The sequence below is a fragment of the Haliotis cracherodii genome, unplaced genomic scaffold (genome assembly GCF_022045235.1).
Source record: "Haliotis cracherodii isolate W230 unplaced genomic scaffold, xgHalCrac1.p SCAF_30, whole genome shotgun sequence".
In the NCBI taxonomy this organism is placed as follows: domain Eukaryota; kingdom Metazoa; phylum Mollusca; class Gastropoda; order Lepetellida; family Haliotidae; genus Haliotis; species Haliotis cracherodii.
This window is the reverse complement of record NW_027266287.1, coordinates 1,932,181-1,957,493: the sequence shown is the minus strand read 5'-3', so window position 1 is coordinate 1,957,493 and position 25,313 is coordinate 1,932,181. Positions and strand designations below refer to the sequence as shown.

Here is a 25,313-nt window from a genome sequence, read left to right as displayed (position 1 = left end):
CGATTGGTGTCGTGATACATATGTTTTTTTGTTCAGTTACACTGCTCTTATTCGTCAAGACAAATGTATTCCGTTCTCGTCCAAAGAACATGGGAGAACTATAATTTGTGTTGGACTGTGTTGGATAAATCGTTGACATTCCACAATATCATTTTATCGAGATGTGAAGACGACAGGGAGGTTTTGAAACCAAAGACCTACGCGTTTGTTGAAAAGTCTTGGAATCGTTTGATGGCTATTTATTACCATTAAAACTTACGTCCTTCTTGTCAAACGGCCCACGTGGGTGGGTGTTTACATGGCGTCACCCGTTTACCCCTTAACCAATGAAATTTGTGTGTTATAATGACGTCATATTGACCTGTCAGATCACTCGTATAAGCTCCGCCCACTCAGAGTGCGGTAGTTCCAACCGCAAATGCTTCTTGAGCCATTGTGTTGCAGTCTCTGGTAGTCGTCTGACCAATATAGTGACCCTGTTCTCTGTGAACACTTCAAGATGATGACGCTGTTTTCAAGTAGCAGTCTGCAGCTGGCTTTAGCAACAACTGTTTACATCGTGTTGGAACTTTCCACATGCAGCACAAAGGAATGTAGACTTCAGTTGTCAGATAAAATGAAGGACAGATCCGTCATTTTCAGAAATATTGACACCGATTTGTGCCAACGTACATGTATCAATGATATTTTTATTTTCGCCTCATGTCTCAAATCAAATGATGAATCCGAGAAGTTTGGGAAGACGACCTGTGTACGCTCTAGGATTCATCCCCATGTAAGTTATTTTTATGTCAAGTATGATATCTATTTATGCGTGTCGATGTGCGTAGATATATGCGTATGTCCGTAGATCTGTAGATTTGTGTCAGTGTGTCTCAGTATGTTTAACTATTTGTCGAAATGGGTAAATGTATGCCAGTGTGAAGTTGATGTGTATGAGTGTGTAATTGTGTTAATATGTGTAGTTACACGTAAGAGGGTTCGGATGTGTGTACTTGTGTGTCGGTGTGTGTAGATTTGTGAATATGTGTGTTTGTGTACAAATGTGAAGATGTGTGTCGGTGTGTGTACATGTGTGTAGTTTTGTGGGTTCGAAGAGCTTCCTCACCCTCCAAACTCGCCAGTCAGGGCACCAAGTGATTTCCACCTGTTTCCTGAACTGAAAGAACACCTTCATGGAAAGCACTATGACGACAACTATGACCTAAATAGCTGCCGTAAATGGGTTTTTCGGGTTGACTTCAGAAAACTTCTTCCTGACTGGAATTGAAAAGCTTCACTATCGATGTGAGAATTGCATCGACAAAAGCAGGGAGATTATGCTAAAAACTAAATTTAAAAACACTTTCGCAATTGTTGCTCTTGTCAGAAGGTTAGAACTCTTTGACTAGCAATGGTATCTAATCTATGTAAGTGTGCGTGTGTCTATCTGTCTGTGTGTCTGTCTGTCTGTCTGTCTGTCCGTCTGTGTCTGTGTGTATATCTGCATGTGTGTAAATGTGCCTGTGTGTTTCCGTGAGTGTGTCTCTGTGTCTGCCTGTGTGTCTGTGTGTGTGTGTGTGTATTTGCGAGAATTAGCTGTGGATAAGGACAATATATTTTCGTGGTGTTATGTTCCAGAGGCATTAAACCATTCCATCACAAATATCGATATTGAAACTGTATACATTTTGGTATAACAAAACCGAAAGAAATGATAAAACGAGCTTCATTAAAAGAAAGAATAGCGATCTGGATGTTACTAATTAATCTACAAATTAGTCCTTCGGTTCCAAAATTCTCCTGAATGTGCAAGTACAATTTTATTAATGTTGCACCATTATTAATGGAGCTCTAGCTGTGTCATCAACTGTAATAAATCACTATTAAAATGACACCATTTTACTTACGTCATTATTGCTTTTATGTCTTTGACTGATATTCAATATTGGACGTTCTTTGTTCATTATTATGTTGTGACTGTGCTTGGTAGTGACATCGATGCTCATGATGTTCATCTTCTAACTCTTGTCTAAAGAAAGAAATTTCGAATACGACACAATTAATTTATCAATAACTCATAAAAACAGTGTTCAAACAAACAGGAGATTATCAAAGGTTCGAACAGTTTGTGGCCTATATCTACAAATATCCCATCGAACATTGATAAATAACCATAGTGAAATTGAAGTTGGGAAACAATGTTTAAAAGATATGCAAATTCTACATCACGTTTGAAATTGTAAACAGCAGGATACAATGTTATGTATACTTTCATTTAAGGACCTACTCCTCCAAGAATTTACCAAATATGTACAACAATGTTGACATCACTGGCGGTGACCGACTTTTACAAAATGGCGTCACTCACAACAGTACGCGGGATTTTTCAAAAGGGCTTTCGTTGATTCAGGCATCGTATATACATAAAAGTGACATGCAAGTAATCAGAAATATTCTGACAATTTGGGAACTATTTGGTGTTTCTATGTTTCTCATTGAAACCAAGACAAATAGTCAGGAATTCCGATAACTACCGTTGTTTGAGGAATTAAAGATTTATGTATCGCAGCTTAGTTTTAATACGTGATGTTACAGGCGTCTCCTTACCGGCATACGTGAAACGTGTTTGATAACGTGCTTCATTTCGGCGTTCGTGTTTGCGTATTATCCAAAACATTGTACACGATTCTATGCTTATTGGCGACGTTTTGGAATGATCAATTGTGACCCCTTCACTTGAGACCCGTGAAGATCCTGGTTACAATAAGTGTTCAGCAACCTATGCTTGCCGTAAAATGCGACTATGCTTGTCGTAAAAGTGTCGGGTGGTCAGACTCGCTGACTTGGTTCATGCATGTCGTCGATCCCAATTGGGTGGATTGATGTTCATGATATCAATCACATGATAGTCAGGTCCAGACTGGATTATTTAGAGACTACCGTCATATAGCTGGAAGATTGCTGATTGCGGCGTTAAACAACAAACAAACAAACAAACAAACAAACCTTCACTTGATTTTGACAGAAGTCATAGATAGACTCTTTCTTGTTTTGTTTTTAATTGCTATCTAAAGACCCCGACTAAACCCTGTGGATCTAAGCTCTGCAAACAGACTTCCCGATGTTTGGAGACGGGATGTGGAAAGAAGTGTGTGCAAGGTAAGAAGTGCAGATAATAGAAGCAACAAATCCCTTTCCATATTCATAAGAAATCTATCACAAAAGCAGCGTCGATTGTACGATTCTGACTATATCATGAGCATGTGTTTATGAAACTCGATCAAATAGTAATGATTCCAGGTTTTCGCGAATAGGAGAGCGTATCGTTCCAAACCGGTGGCACCCGTCACAGCGAGCATATGGTACAAGTAAAAATAAGGAATTGCATTCGACATCATTCTTGTCACTGATGTGTAAAGTTTTAAAATGTCCTCCCCATGTCCACCATAAAGCTTTGTAAAAGCTTTCCCGAGGTCTTGAAACGTGTAACCTTAATCAAACGTAATGAAATTTTGGTAGAAAGAGCATACTCGATAGTACAATAAATGGATATGGACTTGGAATGGAATATTGACAAGTCAGCGCGGATCGAGTTACCTTCATTATTAAACTATAAAATAATACTTACCTGTCAAGGTTGAGACTAACTGATATAATAATGCGTTCTTGATTATGTGCAAAAAGTATAATGTTTATACATATTTCTTTGTAATCAAAGGGTATTGGCAGAGACGTGTTTTGTCGTCTTATTTATTGGTGTATTGATTGAGTTTTTACCTGACGGAAGTGGGATACACGGCCGGGGTCCGTGCTTCAGATACAGAAACTTTTGTATGACATACACGTAACATTAAACGCTATTGTGAGTGAATTTGTTCCGTTTACTGCAAAGTCGAATTATTATTTTCCTCGTGTATCCTATTTGCGTTGTAGAGGTGCTCTCTAATGAAGGAAATGTTTTCATATTTTGCAAATTCTTAACCTCAGTGTTCATGTGTAAACTTCACATTTGTAAAGTTTCATGTAGCAGAGAGCAGTCATTTCATTACAGTGTGAGGGATCATGTTATTGGTGTCCTGCTATTTCATCATAAAAGTGTATTTGAACATGGCTTATTGCATGTATTGTCGTGACAATGAATGCCAGATAGATTCAATAACATTGCATCATTCTATGATTTTCAGAACTTGAAAAAGTAAAAGTTCTTGCATGAAGAAATCGAAGCTTTGTGATCTCTGTATGAATATTCTCTCACACTATTCCTTCCAATGTTCTTCCTTTCTTTCGGCACAGATATGTATGTGGGCAATGATACGACTGAGTTCTACAGGGATCACTCAATAATGTATACAAAGTCTGTGCTTGTAATTGACATAGCAGTATCTGTATCTTTGCCATTTAGAATAATAAAAGCATTAGCGGGGACGATTACCATTTCTTTCTTTTGCATTCCATGAATTGGTGCTCATGTTCGGTCCAGGTACATTTTATAGACTGATTACATGTGATTAGTGTAGTGTCAAACTGAGACAATCTCTCTGTGCAATTACATTTGTCATCAATTGTCAGACAAATGACAAACAGAGAAACAAAAGAGGGTTTCTTTTTGTATATCCAACTGCTGAGACTGCCAATTATCCCAAGCCTGATATCTTTGTTACTTAAACTGTTAAGTTAGATTCCAAACGTTGCGTTGAACAGTAAACGTTGTGTCCCCACTCGAACATGCATGCGTGTGTCAGTATAAAAAAGCTGACCCCTACAGCTCTTCGTCGCGTTGCCGCACCACACCAGATAATAGACATGCATTTAGGACACGTTGCCATATGGTTGGATGTTCAGTTAGACTTCTCGATCACTATTTCGTCCAATGAACATATACAGAAAAGAACGTGTTCATGATTACGGATCCCTGCTTTCTCGCCCCTATATGTCTTGCAGGTTAAGTCTTCACCTCAAATGTTATCCAAAATGAGTAAAACATTGTGTTACAGCACCATCGTTCACGGAACTCCATAATGCCTCAGAAGCCGGGGACCTGTCAAGGGTGAAACTCATCTTGTCCCAGGGACGTGTGGACATTAACCGTAAAGAGTGGATTGGTAGGACACCGGTGATGTTGGCAGCTGGTAAAGGACATACAGAATTGGTTAAGTTACTTGTGTGAAGGAGCTGACATATCACTCAAAGATAGATTCGGTATCAACATCCTTCACTCTGCCTGTATGGGAGGAGATGTAGAGATGGTAAAGTATGTCCTTTCACGGGACATGCTGGACATTGATGGTAAAGTAAGGTGCGGGAGAACACCGATGATGTTGGCAGCAGAGAACGGACATAGAGAGTTAGTTGAATTACTTGTCAGTAAAGGAGCTCATGTGATATACGTGGATGACAGACGTGACAACATCCTTCACTGTGCCTGTCGGGGAGGACATGTGGAGGTGGTCAAGTATGTCCTCTCACAAGACATGGTAGACATCAACAGTAGAGGGCGGATGAAGAGGACACCAGTGATGGTGGCAGCAGAGAACAGACATAAAAAAGTGGTAGAGTTACTCGTGAGTGAAAGAGCTGACTTGTCACTCTTATCTTACAGACGTAACAGCATCCTTCACACTGCCTGTCGGGGAGGAGATGTGGAGGTGGTCAAGTATGTCCTCTCACAAGACATGGTAGACATCAACCATAGAGGATGGAAGAAGAGGACACCAGTGATGGTGGCAGCATTGCATGGAAATAAAGAAGTGGTAGAGTTACTCGTCAGTAAAGGCGCTGATGTGTCACTCGTGGATAGAGCTCGTGACAACATCCTTCACTGTGCCTCTGAGGGTGGAGCCGTGGAAGTTGTCAAGTATGTTATCTCACATGACATGGTAGACATCAACAGTAGAGGATGGAAGAAGAAGACACCAGTGATGGTGGCAGCACAGAAGGGACATAAAGAAGTGGTAGAGTTACTCGTCAGTAAAGGCGCTGATGTCTCACTCGTGGATAGAGCTCGTGACAACATCCTTCACTGTGCCTCTAAGGGTGGAGTCGTGGAAGTTGTCAAGTATGTTATCTCACATGACATGGTAGACATCAACAGTAGAGGATGGAAGAAGAGGACACCAGTGATGGAGGCAGCAGAGAAGGGACATAAAAAAGTGGTAGAGTTACTCGTGAGTGAAAGAGCTGACTTGTCACTCTTATCTTACAGACGAAACAGCATCCTTCACACTGCCTGTCGGGGAGGAGATGTGGAGGTGGTCAAGTATGTCCTCTCACAAGACAAAGTGGACATCAACCATAGAGGATGGAAGAAGAGGACACCAGTGATGGTGGCAGCATTGCATGGAAATAAAGAAGTGGTAGAGTTACTCGTCAGTAAAGGCGCTGATGTGTCACTCGTGGATAGAGGTCGTGACAACATCCTTCACTGTGCCTCTGAGGGTGGAGCCGTGGAAGTTGTCAAGTATGTTATCTCACATGACATGGTAGACATCAACAGTAGAGGATGGAAGAAGAGGACACCAGTGATGGAGGCAGCAGAGAAGGGACATAAAGAAGTGGTAGAGTTACTCGTGAGTGAAGGCGCTGATGTGTCACTCGTGGATGAAGCTGGTAATAACATCTTTCACTGGGCCTCTGAGGGAGGAGATGTGGAGGTGATCAAGTATATCCGCAGATGTTGTGGAACAAAATAGGACAAACAGCAGCCAAGACAGCAAAATCCCTGGGGCAAGAAGACGTGCTTGATCTTCTTGTCACGTGGGGCTTTCATGTAATATGTGACAAGTTTACAAAGACATTCACATTATGAAAGAGAATGTGTTGAATACATCCACGTCGTTACGGACATTGACGTGTCAAATACATTCATGTTCTTACGGACATTGACGTGTTCAAAACATTCGTGTCTTTAAGGACGCGTTGAATATATTCAAGTGGTAACGAACATGGACGTGTTGAATATCTTTGTGTTATTACAGACACTGAAGTGTTGAATATATTTATGTTGTTACAGACATTGACGTGTTGAATATCTTTGTGTTATAACAGACATTGACGTGTTGAATATATTTATGTTATTACAGACATTGACGTGCTGAATATCTTTTGTTTGGTACAGACATTGACGTGTTGAATATCTTTATATTATTATAGATATGGACGTGTTGAATATTTTCATGTTATTATAGATATTGACGTGTTGAATATCTTTATGTCATTACAGACCTTTACGTGCTGAATATCTTTATGTTCTTATAGATATGGACGTGTTGAATATTTTTATGTTATTACAGACATTGACATGTTGAATATCTTTATGTTATTATAGATATGGACGTGTTGAATATTTTTATGTTATTATAGATATTTACCTGTTAAATATCTTTATGTTATTACAGACATTGACGTGTTGAATATCTTTATGTTATTGTAGACATGGACGTGTTGAATATTTTTATGTTGTTACTGACATTGACATGTGGATTACAGGCTGCTACCCTCATTTAATTACGTTAGTCACGTTTAAAAGGAAACATCATTTATTATATCAATTTCAAAACGTTTGCCCTGTGAAATTTGAGGTGTCATCTGGTAGACAGACTGTTGAGTCACACTGGTACGACTTAATTTGTAATATCCTGCGGTACAATGTAATAACACTGTGGTGAAATGTAATACTGCGATAAATTGTAATAAAAATTGTGGTACATTGTAATAACTGCACTGTGGTAAATTGTAATAAAATAGTATCTATTTGCTAATATACAAAGAAACACTCATGAAGTTAAAAATGTGCGACTAAGCTGTTTAAAAATCAAAAATCGGGGTTTCAAAAGACTGAATTGATAAAGACTAGTATACATTAAGTTGTTGATATTTGTATTTAATCCAAACAGAATTCGAGTTACAATGTTGCTGGAACTTAACACGATCAATTCCAAACTTCAGCATGTTTAAGTAAATGAAAAAAGGCCAACTGTAACAAACTCAGGCAAATTGTAATACCAATTGCAATAATTTGAAATAACATCTCACAACCCTTCCGATTCAAAACAGAATTCGAGTTCCAGTGTTTGTGCGACATTAACAAGATCAATTCCAACTTCCAGCATGTTTAAGAAAATAAAACAAACGATTTTGTTTCAATTTCTGTCATTCCTGTTGGGAGGCAGGTGCGGTTAATTGTAACAAACTGCGGTAAATTGTAATAAACTGCGGCAAATTGTAACAAACTGCAGTAAATTTTATACAGTTTCTGCATCCTTCCGATTCCAAACATATTTCGAGCTACAGTCTGATACCTGTTGAGAGGCAGGTGCGGCCAATTGTAACAAACTGCGGTAAATTGTAATACCAAGTGCGGTAAATTGTAATAAAAACTCCTATGCCTTTCGAATCGAAACATTATTCGAGCTCCAGTGTCATCCCTATTCAGAGGCAGGCGCGGCAACTTGTAAATAAAATGGATTGAAAATTACATGTCTGTTGTTTTATATAATTTGTATCATTCAGTTTTGGGAAAACCCCATTGTTTGAAATGTCAATGTGGTGAATTGTTCGAGGAGGATAATGTCATAAACACATCATCATGAAGCCACGATCTACTTACTGGAAGAGAAATGATGGTCTTTTAAAAAACACAATTGCATTTTGATGTTCTAGCTCATAGGCGCACATGAACACACTCGGTACAAGCAGTGGTTGATTATGTGACAAATATAGAGAAATGTCAACGATGTCCTCGATGTTATTGAAATATATCAGTAATAAATCCACTGAGATGATCATGAACCTATGCCCTAAAACAAATTCGAATGATAAGGGGGCAAATTTGTTTTCTATCCCTACCGGTCATTAACGACAGAGATCTCCATAGATAATGTCTGATATACTTTAAAATCTTCAACCTAACATTGCCCACTTTTACCATTCGTAATTACGTTTGTGAAAACATAAGTAATGATATGAAAATGCTTTTGCAATTCACATTCAAGTAGGATGCAATTATTATGTTTTTAATAACCCGAGCTTTCAGTGATACCATATATAAGTATGTTTGTTGAATTCGTCCAGCAGCACACATCACATAGCGATACAACAGAGGGACAGAGTTATTTTGTTCCATCACAGCTCTTCTTAGTTATTTAGACTTATATTCATACATTGCAACATGCTTTTAAAATATCTTCATTTTTACTTGACATGAGGGCATAACATTTATTCATAGAAGGATTGACACAGAATGTTGGTGGTATATATTAGTTCGTGATGGATTTATATATGTCGCAAACACGGATAAAATGGTACTCATCTTCTATATACAATTTGTTACACAGTAAACATACTCTGTAACATCTTGGTTGTTTGCATTGTTGTCCAGTAGCAATTCTTAACAGATGGGAACGACATCTTAGATTTGCAAGACACTTTCTAAACGTAGAGATACTGAAGACATTTAGACATTTATACAAAGAGCAACTTTACGTTTTTTAACTGTTTCGGAGGGCGTCATGCCAGTTTTGTTCATAGGTAGACTTTAGCCGAAATGTAAATTCTGAAATACATGTAAGACCGTTACCGAAAGATTGATATCGATGTTCCCAAATAAAGCCAAAACCATTGAAGTAGTGCAAGTGCTTAATCTTAGATACCTAGTTGATCTTTAAGTTATTACAGATAACAACAACATATTGTAACATTTATTTACATATCGTTTTTAGGAAAATTATACAATTCGACACCAGTATTTTACTGCACTTTCACTGATTTCAAACATATAATATAATATGTATACAAAAATGAGGCAAATGTTCACTCGGTGTACTTGTAATATATAGAAAAATAATAAAGTCAGGGTTAGTCCAACGTCTTCTTTATATCAGTTTCAGACATTGTACATTCACTGTCTCATGACATCTCTTCAGTATAACTGACAATAACAATTAATGACGTCAGACTTATTATGACGTCATAATTTACAACTGTGACGTCATAATGTATTTACACACTCCAGCGACGACACCAAGTAACTTAACAATTGCAGGAAGACATTTGAATTAAAATACATAGTTTTTGTAAAGTAGCAGTGTAACATTTATGATTGAAATGACAAATGTATGTATTAATGTTTTAATACATTCTAGAGTTAAATTTGGGTTTCATCAATTGGATAAACATTTGTTCTTTTTCCAGTCTCTGCTGCTTGTTACTAGTATACAATTTATAAAACGGAAAAGAAAAAAACATTTCACGTTTCTGCAATCATCAATGTGTTTGCTGACACTTAAGCATCGAACATTAGGAAAAAGGAAAGTAGTACCTTCACTTATGATGTTACATGTGCCGCATCTTGGTGTGTTACATCTACTTACACATGATACACTCTCTGTACAAGAATATTTGGATGGACAAAGAAGAATTTGCTTGAGATTTTTCGGTTGCCTGGTAATTTTTATAATTCTTAATTTATTTAGTCCTTGTTTCATTTTAACACTTTACTGTAGAATTGGGAGGTTGTCCCGCATAGCTGGCATGAAGTCACAGTTATTAGGATTGAAGGTGGATATAAACGGAATAATTTGATCACCAACAGATTTTTCATTAGGTCTCAAAAGACTATGTCTTGGAATTTTTTAACGACTTTTCTATAGCGTCATTCATGACGCGAAGCGGATATCCTAGCTTCCTGAGATACTCTGTCAATTCTTTCAATCTTAAGTCTCATTAATCTGTTTCTGACACAATGGTGCATACTCTCCGTGCAAGTGAATAAGGAATGCTAGCTCTTGTATGCCTGGGGTAACATGAACCGAATTGTAAGAATTGATCTGTGTCCGTTGGTTTAAAGTAGATATCGGTTTTAGTTTAGTATCTTCCTTAACTACAAGGACGTCCAGAAATGGTTTTTTACTCTCGCTAACTCCATAGTAAAACTGATAGAAGGATGGAGCGTATTAATAACATCCAGAAACAACAATAATGGACAACAATGTATGGAGACAGAACGATTAGAAGAGCTGGCACTGCTCTATGAATGAGCTTTAAGTGGCTGTTTGAATATCGGAAGATATCAGCAGCTTTCGATGAACAGTTAAGACCGTCTTCTCCAAAAGACAAGTTCAAAAAGCATTGAGTGCCGTGATAAGATACCCTATGTAAATATATAATTGATTATTCCCTCGCACAACTTACGTTTTTTCATGTTATGTAAACACTGTCAGCCTCACACTGAAAATCTGAAGAAAATAACAAATTCAGAGGACCAGGATTTCCTACTGTCTGTCGAAGCATTATTGCTTTCCTTCTTGTCCAGAGGCTGGACCCCCTGCAGCAGCTCTCTACAGCAAACAATTCTTGTTGGAAAACGTTTTACTCCTATTACTCAGTTATTTGTTTCAAGATGGAATGAAATTTGGTAAATGTGTAGTTAAACTTGTCTTTAGACTTTTTTTTACCTTTCACTTGGACCGTCCTGTCACCTGAAATTCCCTATGGCCATTTCTCAACAAATTTATTCCAAATGTGAGAAATGTGGTATATGTGTAATCAGAATTGGGACGAAACACAGGTTCCGTTTTCGTACGATATTTTATATTTTGTCCTGAATATATTTTGATCTTTTCACTTGCTCCATGCTCCTCAATTCTCTCTGAATATATTACCTCACATAACATAATCTCTTCAGCAACTAAAAGCCCAATAATGCTGAAATGCAACATTCTTGTTCCCACCAATAATGATACACGAATTTCTTCCATGGCTTCGAATCCATTCTATGGCAATTTTGCAAACTCTATTTATGGACATCACTTGGCCATGTGTGTTCAAAATATATTGAAATTTGTGTATTTGTTGAGTTGCAACAGGTATATCCCGTGCAATGCAATATTGCAAACTTAGACCGTGTTGAAGTAGAGTGTAGATGAAAATATGTGAGTGCTAACGTCGCTAAGATGAATTTGGTCCAAATTATCACATTAAATATTATTTTAATTCATGAACAAATAGATATTTTTCCTGCCGCTATATTCAACGATGGCAGATGCACTGAATAATAAAGGAATCACTAGCGTTTTGCTATTTCTATTTCTATACGATTTCAATATCTGAGCAGTAGAGACACGCTTTGAAACAAATCGTTGTAAGATAAGTGGTATCTGACAAACACTCGTCTGTTTATTTATTTATTTATCTTACATACCGTAAAATAGAACCGTTTTAGCATCAAATCGATGATGCCTGAAGGCACTTGATTTGTTGAAAGTCGTTTCTAATTCAAAGTGGGGAGGGGATCAGACAACACTCTTGCACTTGTACCGGTCCCTGATCCGTTCAAAACTTGATCTCGGCTCCTTCGTCTATGGTGGAGCCTGTAAAAGTAATTTTTAAAAACTTGATACTATACATCACCAATGACTGAGGCTTTGCCTTGGAGCCTTTCGCACTTCTCCTATTCCAAGTCTGTCTGTTGAAGCAGATAAACCGTCTCTAAAACAACGCCGTTTGAAACTTTCTTTACAATACATCACTAAATTATATTCCAATCAGTCAAATCCAGCCTTTAATTGCGTATTTAATTCTCTTTACGAAGATATTTACAATAAGAAAACACCTCTTGTTCCACCACTAGGAATAAGAATTAAATCAGCCGTTTATGCTGCGAACATTACCTTTCAGGATATAGCTCCCTCAAAACTTTTTTCATCGCCTCCTTGGCAGATGGTAAGACCAACTGTAGACCTCACATTAACTAGACTAAAAAAATCTGATACAAATCCACTTATTTATAAACAAGAATACAATCAATTACGAAACACTTATGACACTTATAAATCTATATTTACAGATGGATCCAAGGATGGTGGCGCAGTTGCTAGTGCCACCGTCATTGGATCCAGAACAGTATCTTCACGCTTGCCTGATAATAGTTCCGTATTCACAGCAGAAGCACACGCACACTTCAATATATCAAGAACAAATCCAAACACAAAGAATTCATTATATTTTCAGATTCACTTTCGTGTCTTCAGGCTATTAACAATATTTCCTGTAAACATCCATTTTTAATTGAAATTCTTGAGTTATTTAATGATCTTACTACTGGCCAATATGACATCGTCTTTTGTTGGTAACCAAGCCATGCTGGTATTACTGGTAACACTATGGCTGATGCTGCTGCAAAAGCAGCATTCAACAAATCTGTGACACCACTTCTTTTACCATACAGTGATAATAAACCTATAATTAGATGTTACATCCGTGATCTGATGCAAAAGAAGTTGGACACCCAAGTAGGTCTCAATAAGTTACATGAAATTAAACCAAATATTGGTTACACCTACTTGGGCTGTCAGTCCAGATTTGAAGAGGTCATTATGCGACGATGTCGTATTGGCCATTCGAGATACACGCATGAATATTTATTGAAAGGTGAGGATACTCCGTTTTGTATCCTTTGTGATGAGAGAATCACGGTCAAGCATGTCCTGCTTGACTGTATTGATTTTTCCATCACAAGGGATAAATATTTCAGTGCAACATTAATAATGGATCTTTTTAATAATGTTTCGTCTCATTTAATAATTACCTTTTTAAAAGAAATAGAACTTGTACATAAATTTTGATAAATGTGTTTTGTAATTAATAAATTATCTTTTAATACTGGTCGAATAAATTGGATAACTAAGATTGTCAGTGGCTGTACCTCGAAGGGGGTTGAAGTAGTGTAAAATGATTGTCCCCCGGAGATGGTACGTAAGTCCCCGTCATTCACAGTATATTTATTACAACCATGTTTTTAATCGCAGAATATATGTTCTTTTAATTCGGCTAAATAGACAATAATCGCCAATCACTAAAGGGATGGTGTAAATCCTGCTGGGGTCCATGCAGGTAGCAAAAGTACTGTAAGTCCCCATGGACCCTTGCGTGGTGATCTACCTTCAGTTGTTGGCGATCTATAGCCTGTTTTTATGTTGTATTGTCAACTGTTAATATATTTTTAACATGCTCTCTGACTAGTTTTATGAAAATCTGTGATATTCTAGTTATTATACTGCCCTTCGTCGGCAGAATTTTATACAGTTTCAAATATATTGTTAATGTCAAATTTTGTTTCACATGCAGATTTTGGTCGATCAGATCGTCTTGACTGAGCACCTCCATTTTGCAAATGCAAGTGATATGAGAGGTGGAATCTGATCGGTCTGTAGGAGAGGAACAGAAGGAACATACTCCGTCACAACCACTGGCTGCACTACGATCGAGACCAGAAATTCCAGCCATGTTCGGCAAGGGTGGAAACTGGACTTTTAGAGTCAGTTAACTCCCTTGCCTCGGGAAGATGAAGAACATGTATTGACCCGCTTGATGCGAAGTAAACAATTTTCACCTCAAAGAAATTACCAAAATTAATTTGTATATCAATGTTTAATTCCGTATGACATCAACACCATTTAACCGACTTTCAAAAGATGGCTTGTTCACTGACAACAGTACTCGGGTTTTCATAGGAGAATTTTCGTTGATTGAGGCATTGTATACACATAAATGTGTCATGTACGTAATCAGAAACAATCTGCATGCTTTTATTTGTTTTTTGTTTCCCAATGGAACCAAGAGATTTAGTCAGAAATGCAGATAACTACCGTCGTCGTTGTGCCTGATTGTGCGACATTTATCCTATCATTGTAATTCATTTAATTTAAGTTTCATATTTCGTGCTACCTGGTGTAGGTGATGGGACTGTTGGGTGGATGGTGGTGTAGGTGATGGGACTGTTGGGTAGATGATACCAGAAATGGGCTTGACACATCGTACCCATCTGTCTTTTTTGTTATGAGTTTGATGAAGTTACATGGGGCCAAGGAAATGAGAAATCGTTCTCGCAACGTTGTTGATTTCAATTTTAATAATGTCTGCATGTCTCCATATGCAGATCTACTTCATTATTAAATAATATTGCAAATTTGTAGCTATTACTTTGAAAACATTAATTACGAAAAATAATAATAACTTTACCACTGTAGATATACCAATGTCAACAGTTGCATCTACATCGCTGTGATTGTGTCAAGTTGATACCCCATGTTCCTTGAAAACAATAATAAATGTTTCAACAAGTCATTCTTGTGAAGATCCGGGGTAGAATAGGTCTTCAGCAACTCATGTTTGCTTTGAAAGGCGACTTTGCTGGTCGTAAGAGGCGACTAACGGGATTGGGTGGTCAGGCTTGCCTGACTTGATCACCGACACAGAAAATGATAGTTGTATGGACGTTCATTAATGTTTAACAGAACGTGTATCTACACCGAGCTAAATGTGGCAAGGTCCAGTGGAAAAAGCAAAGCAATATATACTGAACGTCACCCAAAGTAACATTGCATGAAAAGTTGTCATTGAATATTTGGGTACTTTTTGTCAAAGTTTATAAACTTTAACATTACCTTTTCCAGAAAAATGAAATTTGATGATAAAAAACAAAGTAGATGACAATAAAACCTTTTACGCAAACGCACCACAGCAACGGCCATGGCAACCCGATGCACGTGAGTTTCGTGCAAATTGAAATGCACATGCGTTCCCCATTTCTTGCCCTATGAAAACCCATCCAGATCGGATAACATTCATTCGTTATTGAATTGCTACCACATGCCAAGATTGACAAGAAATCAGCGACACCAAGCCCTTGGACGATTGCAAGCTGTAGCCAATGCATTTCAAGTCCTCGTAAGGACCATATACAGGCTCCAGCAACGGTACCAGACAACCAACACTACAGATGACCGACCACGAAGTGGAAGACCAAGGGTCATCATCCGACGTCAGGATCGTCTGATTGTGCGACAGCATCTTCAAGATCGCTTTGTTACTGCTGCGGAAACTGCTCGACAGACCATGGGGACACACCACGACACATTAGTGCGGACATCGTGCGTCGACGATAAACGAGCAGACACCTCCACTGTCACAGGGCACACTGTGGACACATTCTGACACCACGTCATCGCCGGGACTGTCTTCAGTGGGCAACACAGCACAAGCATTGGCGCCACCAGCACTGGAGAAGAGTCTGTTTCTCAGACCAGAGCCGTTACTGTACCTCAACAGCAGATGGCAGAGATTTTCTGGCGACGCTGTGGGGAACGTTATTGCGATGCTTGTGTTGTTGAGAGAGACTAGTAGGGTGGCCGAGGATCATGGTATGGGGTGCAATTGGTCTTGAAAGGAGGGTCGGCCCTGTGGTCTTTCAGAACATCGGTCCAGGAAGAGGCAATGGTTTCACAGCAGCTCGGTACATTGAGACCACACATTTGGCACGTCGCAGCATGAGTTTCAGCATGCTAACGCCCGTGCCCACACTGCGACAGCAATGAGAGACTAACTCCAGCAGAATGGCATCAGAACCATGCAGTTGCCTGCCCTCAGTGCCGAGTTAAACCCCATTGAGCATATGTCGGACGAGATTCAAAGATGGCTGAATGACGTCCGACCAAGGCCGACAACTGCAGCTGAACTGCGTCAGGCGTTCCTCAGAGTCTGGGCTCAAGTGCCTATAGCCCTCATCAACCGCCCAATTCCTTCCATGTATCGACGTTGCACGGCAGTCATCCATGCACATGGCGGACACACGAAATACTAATTTGTGATACCAGTTTCTCAGAGACTAGTGTTGTGTTTCACTTTAAGAACATTTGACACTTTTATTTCAACCTTGATGATCGGGTTTGCCAAGTTTCATCTTTTTGATATGTCTTAAAGTAAGTTTACAGTGTTTGGACAAATAAGGTTTCTCATATATCTATCCAAGGTGACGTTTCTTTTGCGGTTCAGTATATATATATCAAAGCAGACAAAAATGACGAGATTGATAAACAAATGTGGCAAGGCCCTATTGAACAAGTAAAACATGTCCCAATTCTTTAATGACCTCTTACTACTGGCAGTACACCAGCTTTGTATGTGGGGTACCTGGCGTTATCAAACCTATTCAAAAGTCGCCAGGCAGTTATCAAACTGATCCCCCTTCATAGAGGATCATAAGCTACATCTATTTACAAGTTGTACTGTGGAATCTGTTTTGGGGGTGACGAAAATATATGAATTATCCATGACTGATTTATCTGAATGTATTTTAGAAACGACGATTGTGTTTGGATCGTGAAACAACGATATCGATTGTAGCTATCTATGACTCCCGCAAAGTTTAGCAGAAAAAATATTCCATAGAAAGACAAAACTTGAGGATTTGGTGATAAAAGTCAAAATGTTTAATGACATTGTACGAAAATATCAGAAGTCGTGTGCTGATAAATGGATGCACTATTGAATATTTTACTGTTAGGTCTAAATGGGGCTGTCTATTATCTTGCCTCCTTTTAAATCGTTTTGCTAATTTGAATGATGAACGCCAAGGACTACGATATAAATTGCGACAATGAGAGAAATGGTGTGTGTGATGGGACTGTTGGATTAACGGTGGTGTGGTTGATGGGACTGTTGGGTTGATGGTGGTGTAGGTCCTGGGACTGTTGGGTTGATGATGGTGTAGGTGATGGGACAGAAGTAATGGTAGCATCGTTTTCGAATCGAGGATTATCTGCAACACGGTGGCCGCACCATTTTCTAACACGCATGTTTGACAAAAGAAGTGTGAACAGACCAGACACATTCGCCTTCGTCTGGATCCACAAGGAAATCTGGCTGTGACACTGATCCACTAATCCCAAAAATCGGCACTGAATGATGGGAATGACTTGAATTGGAACTTTCTCAACGATAAAGTCACAAATGTCATAATCGAAATAACCAAAGGCTCCCTGATCGAACAACTCTGTCAAATTAAGCGCCACATGAAAATGTTTTGTTGCTCACGTTGAAGACACGCGAAGTTGCAAAGTTCGTTTCAGTTCTAAGCAGCAAACCAACTCGGATGTACTGATGGGGCATGGTTGCTAGGAGACCGCATGGTCAGAAAGGGGGAAGGTTTAGAAAGTAATAAAAGAAATCCGCAGTGCAATCCAAAAGTACCATGTAAAGGAGGTTTTTTTGATACAACATTCACGAAAACATTTCTTCTCGAATGCAAATTAATGTTTTAATTCATCCCAAGCTCGTAACCCTGATCACGTGTGTGGTTATTTGGAAGGTTTATTGTGATGACGCCATGAATGAGGCCATGTGTATTACATTGTTGAAATCAACTGACCAGGAAGATTGTCGCGGCATTGACAATATGACTGGTGCTTGTCATGGATAGAGACAAATTGCATCTGAGAGAAACATTGCTTTTTTCTAGCTTGGAGACCAAACGTGTTCACGCTGAAGTAGTTTACAAGAGAGGACGATCTGTGTAGCCAACGACCTGAATAAGCTTGATGATAATAATAATGTTGAAATCAATGTTCGTGCACATGATATGTGATCAAATATTTATCTGAACATCGTTTCGAAGTATGTGAGGCTGTCCGTATTTTATCTCCATTCCTACGTGAAATAATATAAGGTTTTCGTGTCTCAATTTTTCCTGCCACTGTGGAAAATTGCGCACAGATCTAATAAAAGAAATTCCACCAGATCTAGCATCGCACAGTCATAAAAGAACCAGGTCAACTTGATCTTTCTTTTATATTACTAATATTATTTCTATATTAACAATTCGTTTCCGAAGCAATAGATTAATTCATAGACTAGATTCTAGTACCAAGTGATTAAATTATTTTTGTAATGTCATAAAATAACTAACCCAATTATTTAAAGACATTTTTCAATAAGCAATATATTTTATTTCGTCCGCCCGCTCTCTAGTTGATGCTTGAGGGGAGAAACACACACACACACACACACACACACACACACACACACACACACACACACACACACACACACACACACACACAGACACACACACAAATATGGATGGCCTTTGTGTAAATTACACTTGGCATGCCGGTCAATAGGAAAACTGGGTCACTGGGACCCGCCAACTTTCCCGGATCGAATGACTTCGGCCTGAGTAGCCTTCGGACAACTGTGACTTTGCCAAAGAAGGCATGACGAACACAAGGAAAAACACTGTTGAAATCACCGATTGCCGTTTATATTGTGAGAAATGCTATTCATAAACTGCAGAGATACCGTACACCACAGGATTACGATTGGTGTCGTGATACATTTGTTTTTTTGTTCAATTACGCTGCTCTTATTCATCAAGACAAACGTATTCCGTTCTCGTCCAAAGAACATGGGAGAACTATAATTTGTGTTGGACTGTGTTGGATAAATCGTTGACATTCCACAATATCATTTTATCAAGATGTGAAGACGACAGGTAGGTTTTGAAACCAAAGACCTACGCGTTTTTTGAAAAGTCTTGGAATCGTTTGATGGCTATTTATTACCATTAAAACTTACGTCCTTCTTGTCAAACGGCCCACGTGGGTGGGTGTTTACATGGCGTCACCCGTTTACCCCTTAACCAATGAAATTTGTGTGTTATCATGGCGTCATATTGACCTGTCAGATCACTCGTATAAGCTCCACCCACTCAGAGTGCTGTAGTTCCAACCACAAATGCTCCTTGAGCCATTGTGTTGCAGTCTCTGGTAGTCGTCTGACCAATATAGTGACCCTGTTCTCTGTGAACACGTCAAGATGATGACGCTGTTTTCAAGTAGCAGTCTGCAGCTGGCTTTAGCAACAACTGTTTACATCGTGTTGGAACTTTCCACATGCAGCACAAAGGAATGTAGACTTCAGTTGTCAGATAAAATGAAGGACAGATCTGTCATTTTCAGAAATATTGACACCGATTTGTGCCAACGTACATGTATCAATGATATTTTTATTTTCGCCTCATGTCTCAAATCAAATGATGAATCCGAGAAGTTTGGGAAGACGACCTGTGTACGCTCAAGGATTCATCCCAATGTAAGTTATTTTCATGTCAAGTATGATATCTATTTATGCGTGTCGGTGTGCGTAGATATATGCGTATGTCCGTAGATCTGTAGATTTGTGTCAGTGTGTCTCAGTATGTTTAACTATTTGTCGAAATGTGTAAATGTATGTCAGTAGTTGATGTGTATGAGTGTGTAATTGTGTTAATATGTGTAGTTACACGTAAGAGGGTTCGGATTTGTGTACTTGTGTGTCGGTGTGTGTAGATTTGTGAATATGTGTGTTTGTGTACAAATGTGAAGATGTGTGTCGGTGTGTGTACATGTGTGTAGTTTTGTGGGTTCGAAGAGCTTCCTCACCCTCCAAACTCGCCAGACCTGGCACCAAGTGATTTCCACCTGTTTCCTGAACTGAAAGAACACCCTCATGGAAAGCACTATGACGACAACTATGACCTAAATAGCTGCCGTAAATGGGTTTTTCGGGTTGACTTCAGAACACTTCTTCCTGACTGGAATTGAAAAGCTTCACTATCGATGTGAGAATTGCATCGACAAAAGCAGGGAGATTATGCTAAAAACTAGATTTAAAAACACTTTCGCAATTGTTGCTCTTGTCAGAAGGTTAGAACTCTTTGACTAGCAATGGTATCTAATCTATGTAAGTGTGCGTGTGTCTATCTGTCTGTGTGTCTGTCTGTCTGTCCGTCTGTGTCTGTGTGTATATCTGCATGTGTGTAAATGTGCCTGTGTGTTTCCGTGAGTGTGTCTCTGTGTCTGCCTGTGTGTCTGTGTGTGTGTGTGTGTATTTGCGAGAATTAGCTGTGGATAAGGACAATATATTTTCGTGGTGTTATGTTCCAGAGGCATTAAACCATTCCATCACAAATATCGATATTGAAACTGTATACATTTTGGTATAACAAAACCGAAAGAAATGATAAAACGAGCTTCATTAAAAGAAAGAATAGCGATCTGGATGTCACTAATTAATCTACAAATTAGTCCTTCGGTTCCAAAATTCTCCTGAATGTGCAAGTACAATTTTATTAATGTTGCACCATTATTAATGGAGCTCTAGCTGTGTCATCAACTGTAATAAATCACTATTAAAATGACACCATTTTACTTACGTCATTATTGCTTTTATGTCTTTGACTGATATTCAATATTGGAGGTTCTTTGTTCATTATTATGTGGTGACTGTGCTTGGTAGTGACATCGATGCTCATGATGTTCATCTTCTAACTCTTGTCTAAAGAAAGAAATTTCGAATACGACACAATTAATTTATCAATAACTCATAAAAACAGTGTTCAAACAAACAGGAGATTATCAAAGGTTCGAACAGTTTGTGGCCTATATCTACAAATATCCCATCGAACATTGATAAATAACCATAGTGAAATTGAAGTTGGGAAACAATGTTTAAAAGATATGCAAATTCTACATCACGTTTGAAATTGTAAACAGCAGGATACAATGTTATGTGTACTTTCATTTAAGGACCTACTCCTCCAAAAATTTACCAAATATGTACAACAATGTTGACATCACTGGCGGTGACCGACTTTTACAAAAGTATGCGGGATTTTTCAAAAGGGCTTTCGTTGATTCAGGCATCGTATATACATAAAAGTGACATGCAAGTAATCAGAAATATTCTGACAATTTGGGAACTATTTGGTGTTTCTATGTTTCTCATTGAAACCAAGACAAATAGTCAGGAATTCCGATAACTGCCGTTGTTTGAGGAATTAAAGGATTTATGTATCGCAGCTTAGTTTTAATAAATGTTCAATAAGTGTTCAGCAACCTATGCTTGCCGTAAAATGCGACTATGCTCGTCGTAAAAGTGTCGGGTGGTCAGACTCGCTGACTTGGTTGATGCATGTCGTCGATCCCAATTGGGTGGATTGATGTTCATGATATCAGTCACATGATAGTCAGGTCAAGACTGGATTATTTAGAGACTACCGTCATATAGCTGGAAGATTGCTGATTGCGGCGTTAAACAACAAACAAACAAACAAACAAACTTTCACTTGATTTTCACAGAAGTCATAGATAGACTCTTTGTTGATTTGTTTTTTATTGCTATCTAAAGACCCCGACTAAACCCTGTGGATCTAAGCTCTGCAAACAGACTTCCCGATGTTTGGAGACGGGATGTGGAAAGAAGTGTGTGCAAGGTAAGAAGTGCAGATAATAGAAGCAACAAATCCCTTTCCATATTCATAAGAAATCTATCACAAAAGCAGCATGAGCATGTGTTTATGAAACTCTATCAAATAGTAATGATTCCCGGTTTTCTCGAATAGGAGAGCGTATCGTTCCAAACCGGTGGCACCCGTCACAGCGAGCATATGGTACAAGTAAAAATAAGGAATTGCATTCGACATCATTCTTGTCACTGATGTGTAAAGTTTTAAAATGTAAAAGCTTTCCCGAGGCCTTGAATAGTGTAACCTTAATCAAACATAATGAAATTTTGGTAGAAAGAGCATACTCGATTGTACATTAAATGGATATGGACTTGGAATGGAATATTGACAAGTCAGCGCGGATCGAGTTACCTTCATTACAAAACTATAAAATAATACTAACCTGTCAAGGTTGAGACTAACTGATATAATAATGCGTTCTTGATTATGTGCAAAAAGTATAATGTTTATTCATATTTCTTTGTAATGAAAGGGTATTGGCAGAGACGTGTTTTGTCGTCTTATTTATTGGTGTATTGATTGAGTTTTTACCTGACGGAAGTGGGATACACGGCCGGGGTCCGTGCTTCAGATACAGAAACTTTTGTGTGACATACATGTAACATTAAACGCTATTGTGAGTGAATTTGTTCCGTTTACTGCAAAGTCGAATTATTATTTTCCTCGTGTATCCTATTTGCGTTGTAGAGGTGCTCTCTAATGAAGGAAATGTTTTCATATTTTGCAAATTCTTAACCTCAGTGTTCATGTGTAAACTTCACATTTGTAAAGTTCCATGTAGCAGAGAGCAGTCATTTCATTACAGTGTGAGGGATCATGTTATTGGTGTCCTGCTATTTCATCATAAAAGTGTATTTGAACATGTATAATTGCATGTATTGTCATGACAATGAATGCCAGATAGATTCAATAACATTGCATCATTCTATAATTTTCAGAGAAAGTTTTTGTATGAAGAAATCGAAGCTTTGTGATCTCTGTATTCTCTCACACTATTCCTTCCAATGTTCTTCCTTTCTTTCGGCACAGATATGTACGTGGGCAATAATGATACGATTGAGTTCTACAGGGATCACTCAATAATGTGTATAAACTATGAGCTTGTAATTGACATAGCAGTATGTTTATCTTTGCCATTTAAAATAATAGAAGCAGTAGCGGGGATGATTACTATTTCTTTTATTTGCGTTCCACGAATTGGTGCCCATGTTCGGTCCAGGTACATTGTATAGACTGATAAGGTGTGATTAGTGTAGTGTCAAACTGAGACAATGTCTCTGTGCAATTACATTTGTCATCAATTGTCACAGACAAATACATCTCATCAAATGACAAACAGACAAACAAAAGAGAATTTACTTTATTTTTTGGTATATCCAACTGCTGAGACTGCCAATTATCCCAAGCCTGATATCTTTGTTACTTAAGCTGTCAAGTTAGATTCCAAACGTTGCGTTGAACAGTAAACGTTGTGTCCCCACTCGAACATGCACGCGTGTGTCAGTATCAAAAAGCTGACCCCTACAGCTCTTCGTCGCGTTGCCGCACCACACCAGATAATAGACATGCATTTAGGACAAGTTGCCATATGGTTGGATGTTCAGTTAGACTTCTCGATCACTATTTCGTCCAATGAACATATACAGAAAAGAACGTGTTCATGATTACGGATCCCTTCTTTCTCGCCCCTATATGTCTTGTAGGTTAAGTCTTCACCTCAAATGTTGTCCAAAATGAGTAAAACATTGTGTTACAGCACCATCGTTCACGGAACTCCATAATGCCTCAGAAGCCGGGGACCTGTCAAGGGTGAAACTCATCTTGTCCCAGGGACGTGTGGACATTAACCGTAAAGAGTGGATTGGTAGGACACCGGTGATGTTGGCAGCTGGTAAAGGACATACAGGATTGGTTAAGTTACTTGTGAGTGAAGGAGCTGACATATCACTCAAAGATAGATTCGGTATCAACATCCTTCACTCTGCCTGTATGGGAGGAGATGTAGAGATGGTAAAGTATGTCCTTTCACGGGACATGCTGGACATCGATGGTAAAGTAAGGTGCGGGAGAACACCGATGATGTTGGCAGCAGAGAACGGACATAGAGAGTTGGTTGAATTACTTGTCAGTAAAGGAGCTCATGTGATATACGTGGATGACAGACGTGACAACATCCTTCACTGTGCCTGTCGGGGAGGACATGTGGAGGTGGTCAAGTATGTCCTCTCACAAGACATGGTGGGCATCAACAGTAGAGGATGGAAGGAGAGGACTCCTATAATGCTGGCAGCAGTGAATGGGCATAAAGACGTGGTAGAGTTACTCGTGAGTGAAGGAGCTGACACGTCACTCTTATCTAAGAAGCGTTACAGCCTCCTTCATTGTGCCTGTCGGGGAGGACATGTGGAGGTGGTCAAGTATGTCCTCTCACAAGACATGGTGGGCATCAACAGTAGAGGATGGAAGGAGAGGACTCCTATAATGCTGGCAGCAGTGAATGGGCATAAAGACGTGGTAGAGTTACTCGTGAGTGAAGGAGCTGACACGTCACTCTTATCTAAGAAGCGTTACAGCCTCCTTCATTGTGCCTGTCGGGGAGGACAAGTGGAGGTCGTCAAGTATGTCCTCTCACAAGACATGGTAGACATCAACAGTAGAGGATGGAAGAAGAGGACACCTATAATGCTGGCAGCAGTGAATGGGCATAAGGAAGTGGTAGAGTTACTCTTGAGTGAAGGAGCTGATGTGTCACTCGTGGATGAAGCTGGTAATAACATCCTTCACTGGGCCTCTGAGGGAGGAGATGTGGAGGTGATCAAGTATGTCCGCAGATGTTGTGGAACAAAATAGGACAAACAGCAGCCAAGACAGCAAAATCCCTGGGGCAAGAAAACGTGCTTATGTTATAACAGACACTGACGTGTTGAATATCTTTATGTTATTACAGACATTGACGTGTTGAATATCTTTATGTTGTTACAGACATTGACGTGTTGAATATCTTTATGTTGTTACAGACACTGGTGTGTGGAATACAGGCTACTACCCTCATTTGATTATGTCATGTTTGAAAAGAAACATCATTTTTTATGTCAATTTCAAAAAGTTTGCCCTGTGAAATTTGTGGTGACATCTGGTAGACAGACTGTTGAGTCACACTGGTACGACTTAATTTGTAATATACTGTGGTACAATATAATAACACTGTGGTAAA

The 25,313-nt window shown here is 38.9% G+C and overlaps 1 protein-coding gene and 1 pseudogene across 1 annotated transcript; both read left to right on the top strand.

Annotated features, from left to right (window-relative positions):
* Positions 1 to 499: 499 nt before the first annotated feature.
* On the top strand, positions 500 to 6,890 carry LOC139476951 (ankyrin repeat domain-containing protein 50-like; annotated as a pseudogene).
* Positions 6,891 to 19,629: 12,739 nt separating this feature from the next.
* On the top strand, positions 19,630 to 24,949 carry LOC139476950 (ankyrin repeat domain-containing protein 50-like). Its single transcript, XM_071259508.1, has 3 exons — positions 19,630 to 19,905; positions 21,982 to 22,066; positions 23,856 to 24,949. The coding sequence occupies exons 1-3, from the start codon at positions 19,630 to 19,632 to the stop codon at positions 24,947 to 24,949; spliced, it is 1,455 nt and encodes a 484-aa protein (XP_071115609.1).
* The last annotated feature ends 364 nt before the right edge of the window (positions 24,950 to 25,313 follow it).

What these genes read in the sequence shown, in the direction of transcription:
- LOC139476950 (XM_071259508.1), top strand. Translation starts at nt 19,630, where the DNA reads ATGATGACGCTGTTTTCAAGTAGCAGTCTGCAGCTGGCTTTAGCAACA. An exon ending in GCTCAAGGATTCATCCCAAT is followed by an intron (nt 19,906 to 21,981) that starts GTAAGTTATTTT and finishes TGCTATCTAAAG; the next exon opens with ACCCCGACTAAACCCTGTGG. An exon ending in TGGAAAGAAGTGTGTGCAAG is followed by an intron (nt 22,067 to 23,855) that starts GTAAGAAGTGCA and finishes ATTGTGTTACAG; the next exon opens with CACCATCGTTCACGGAACTC.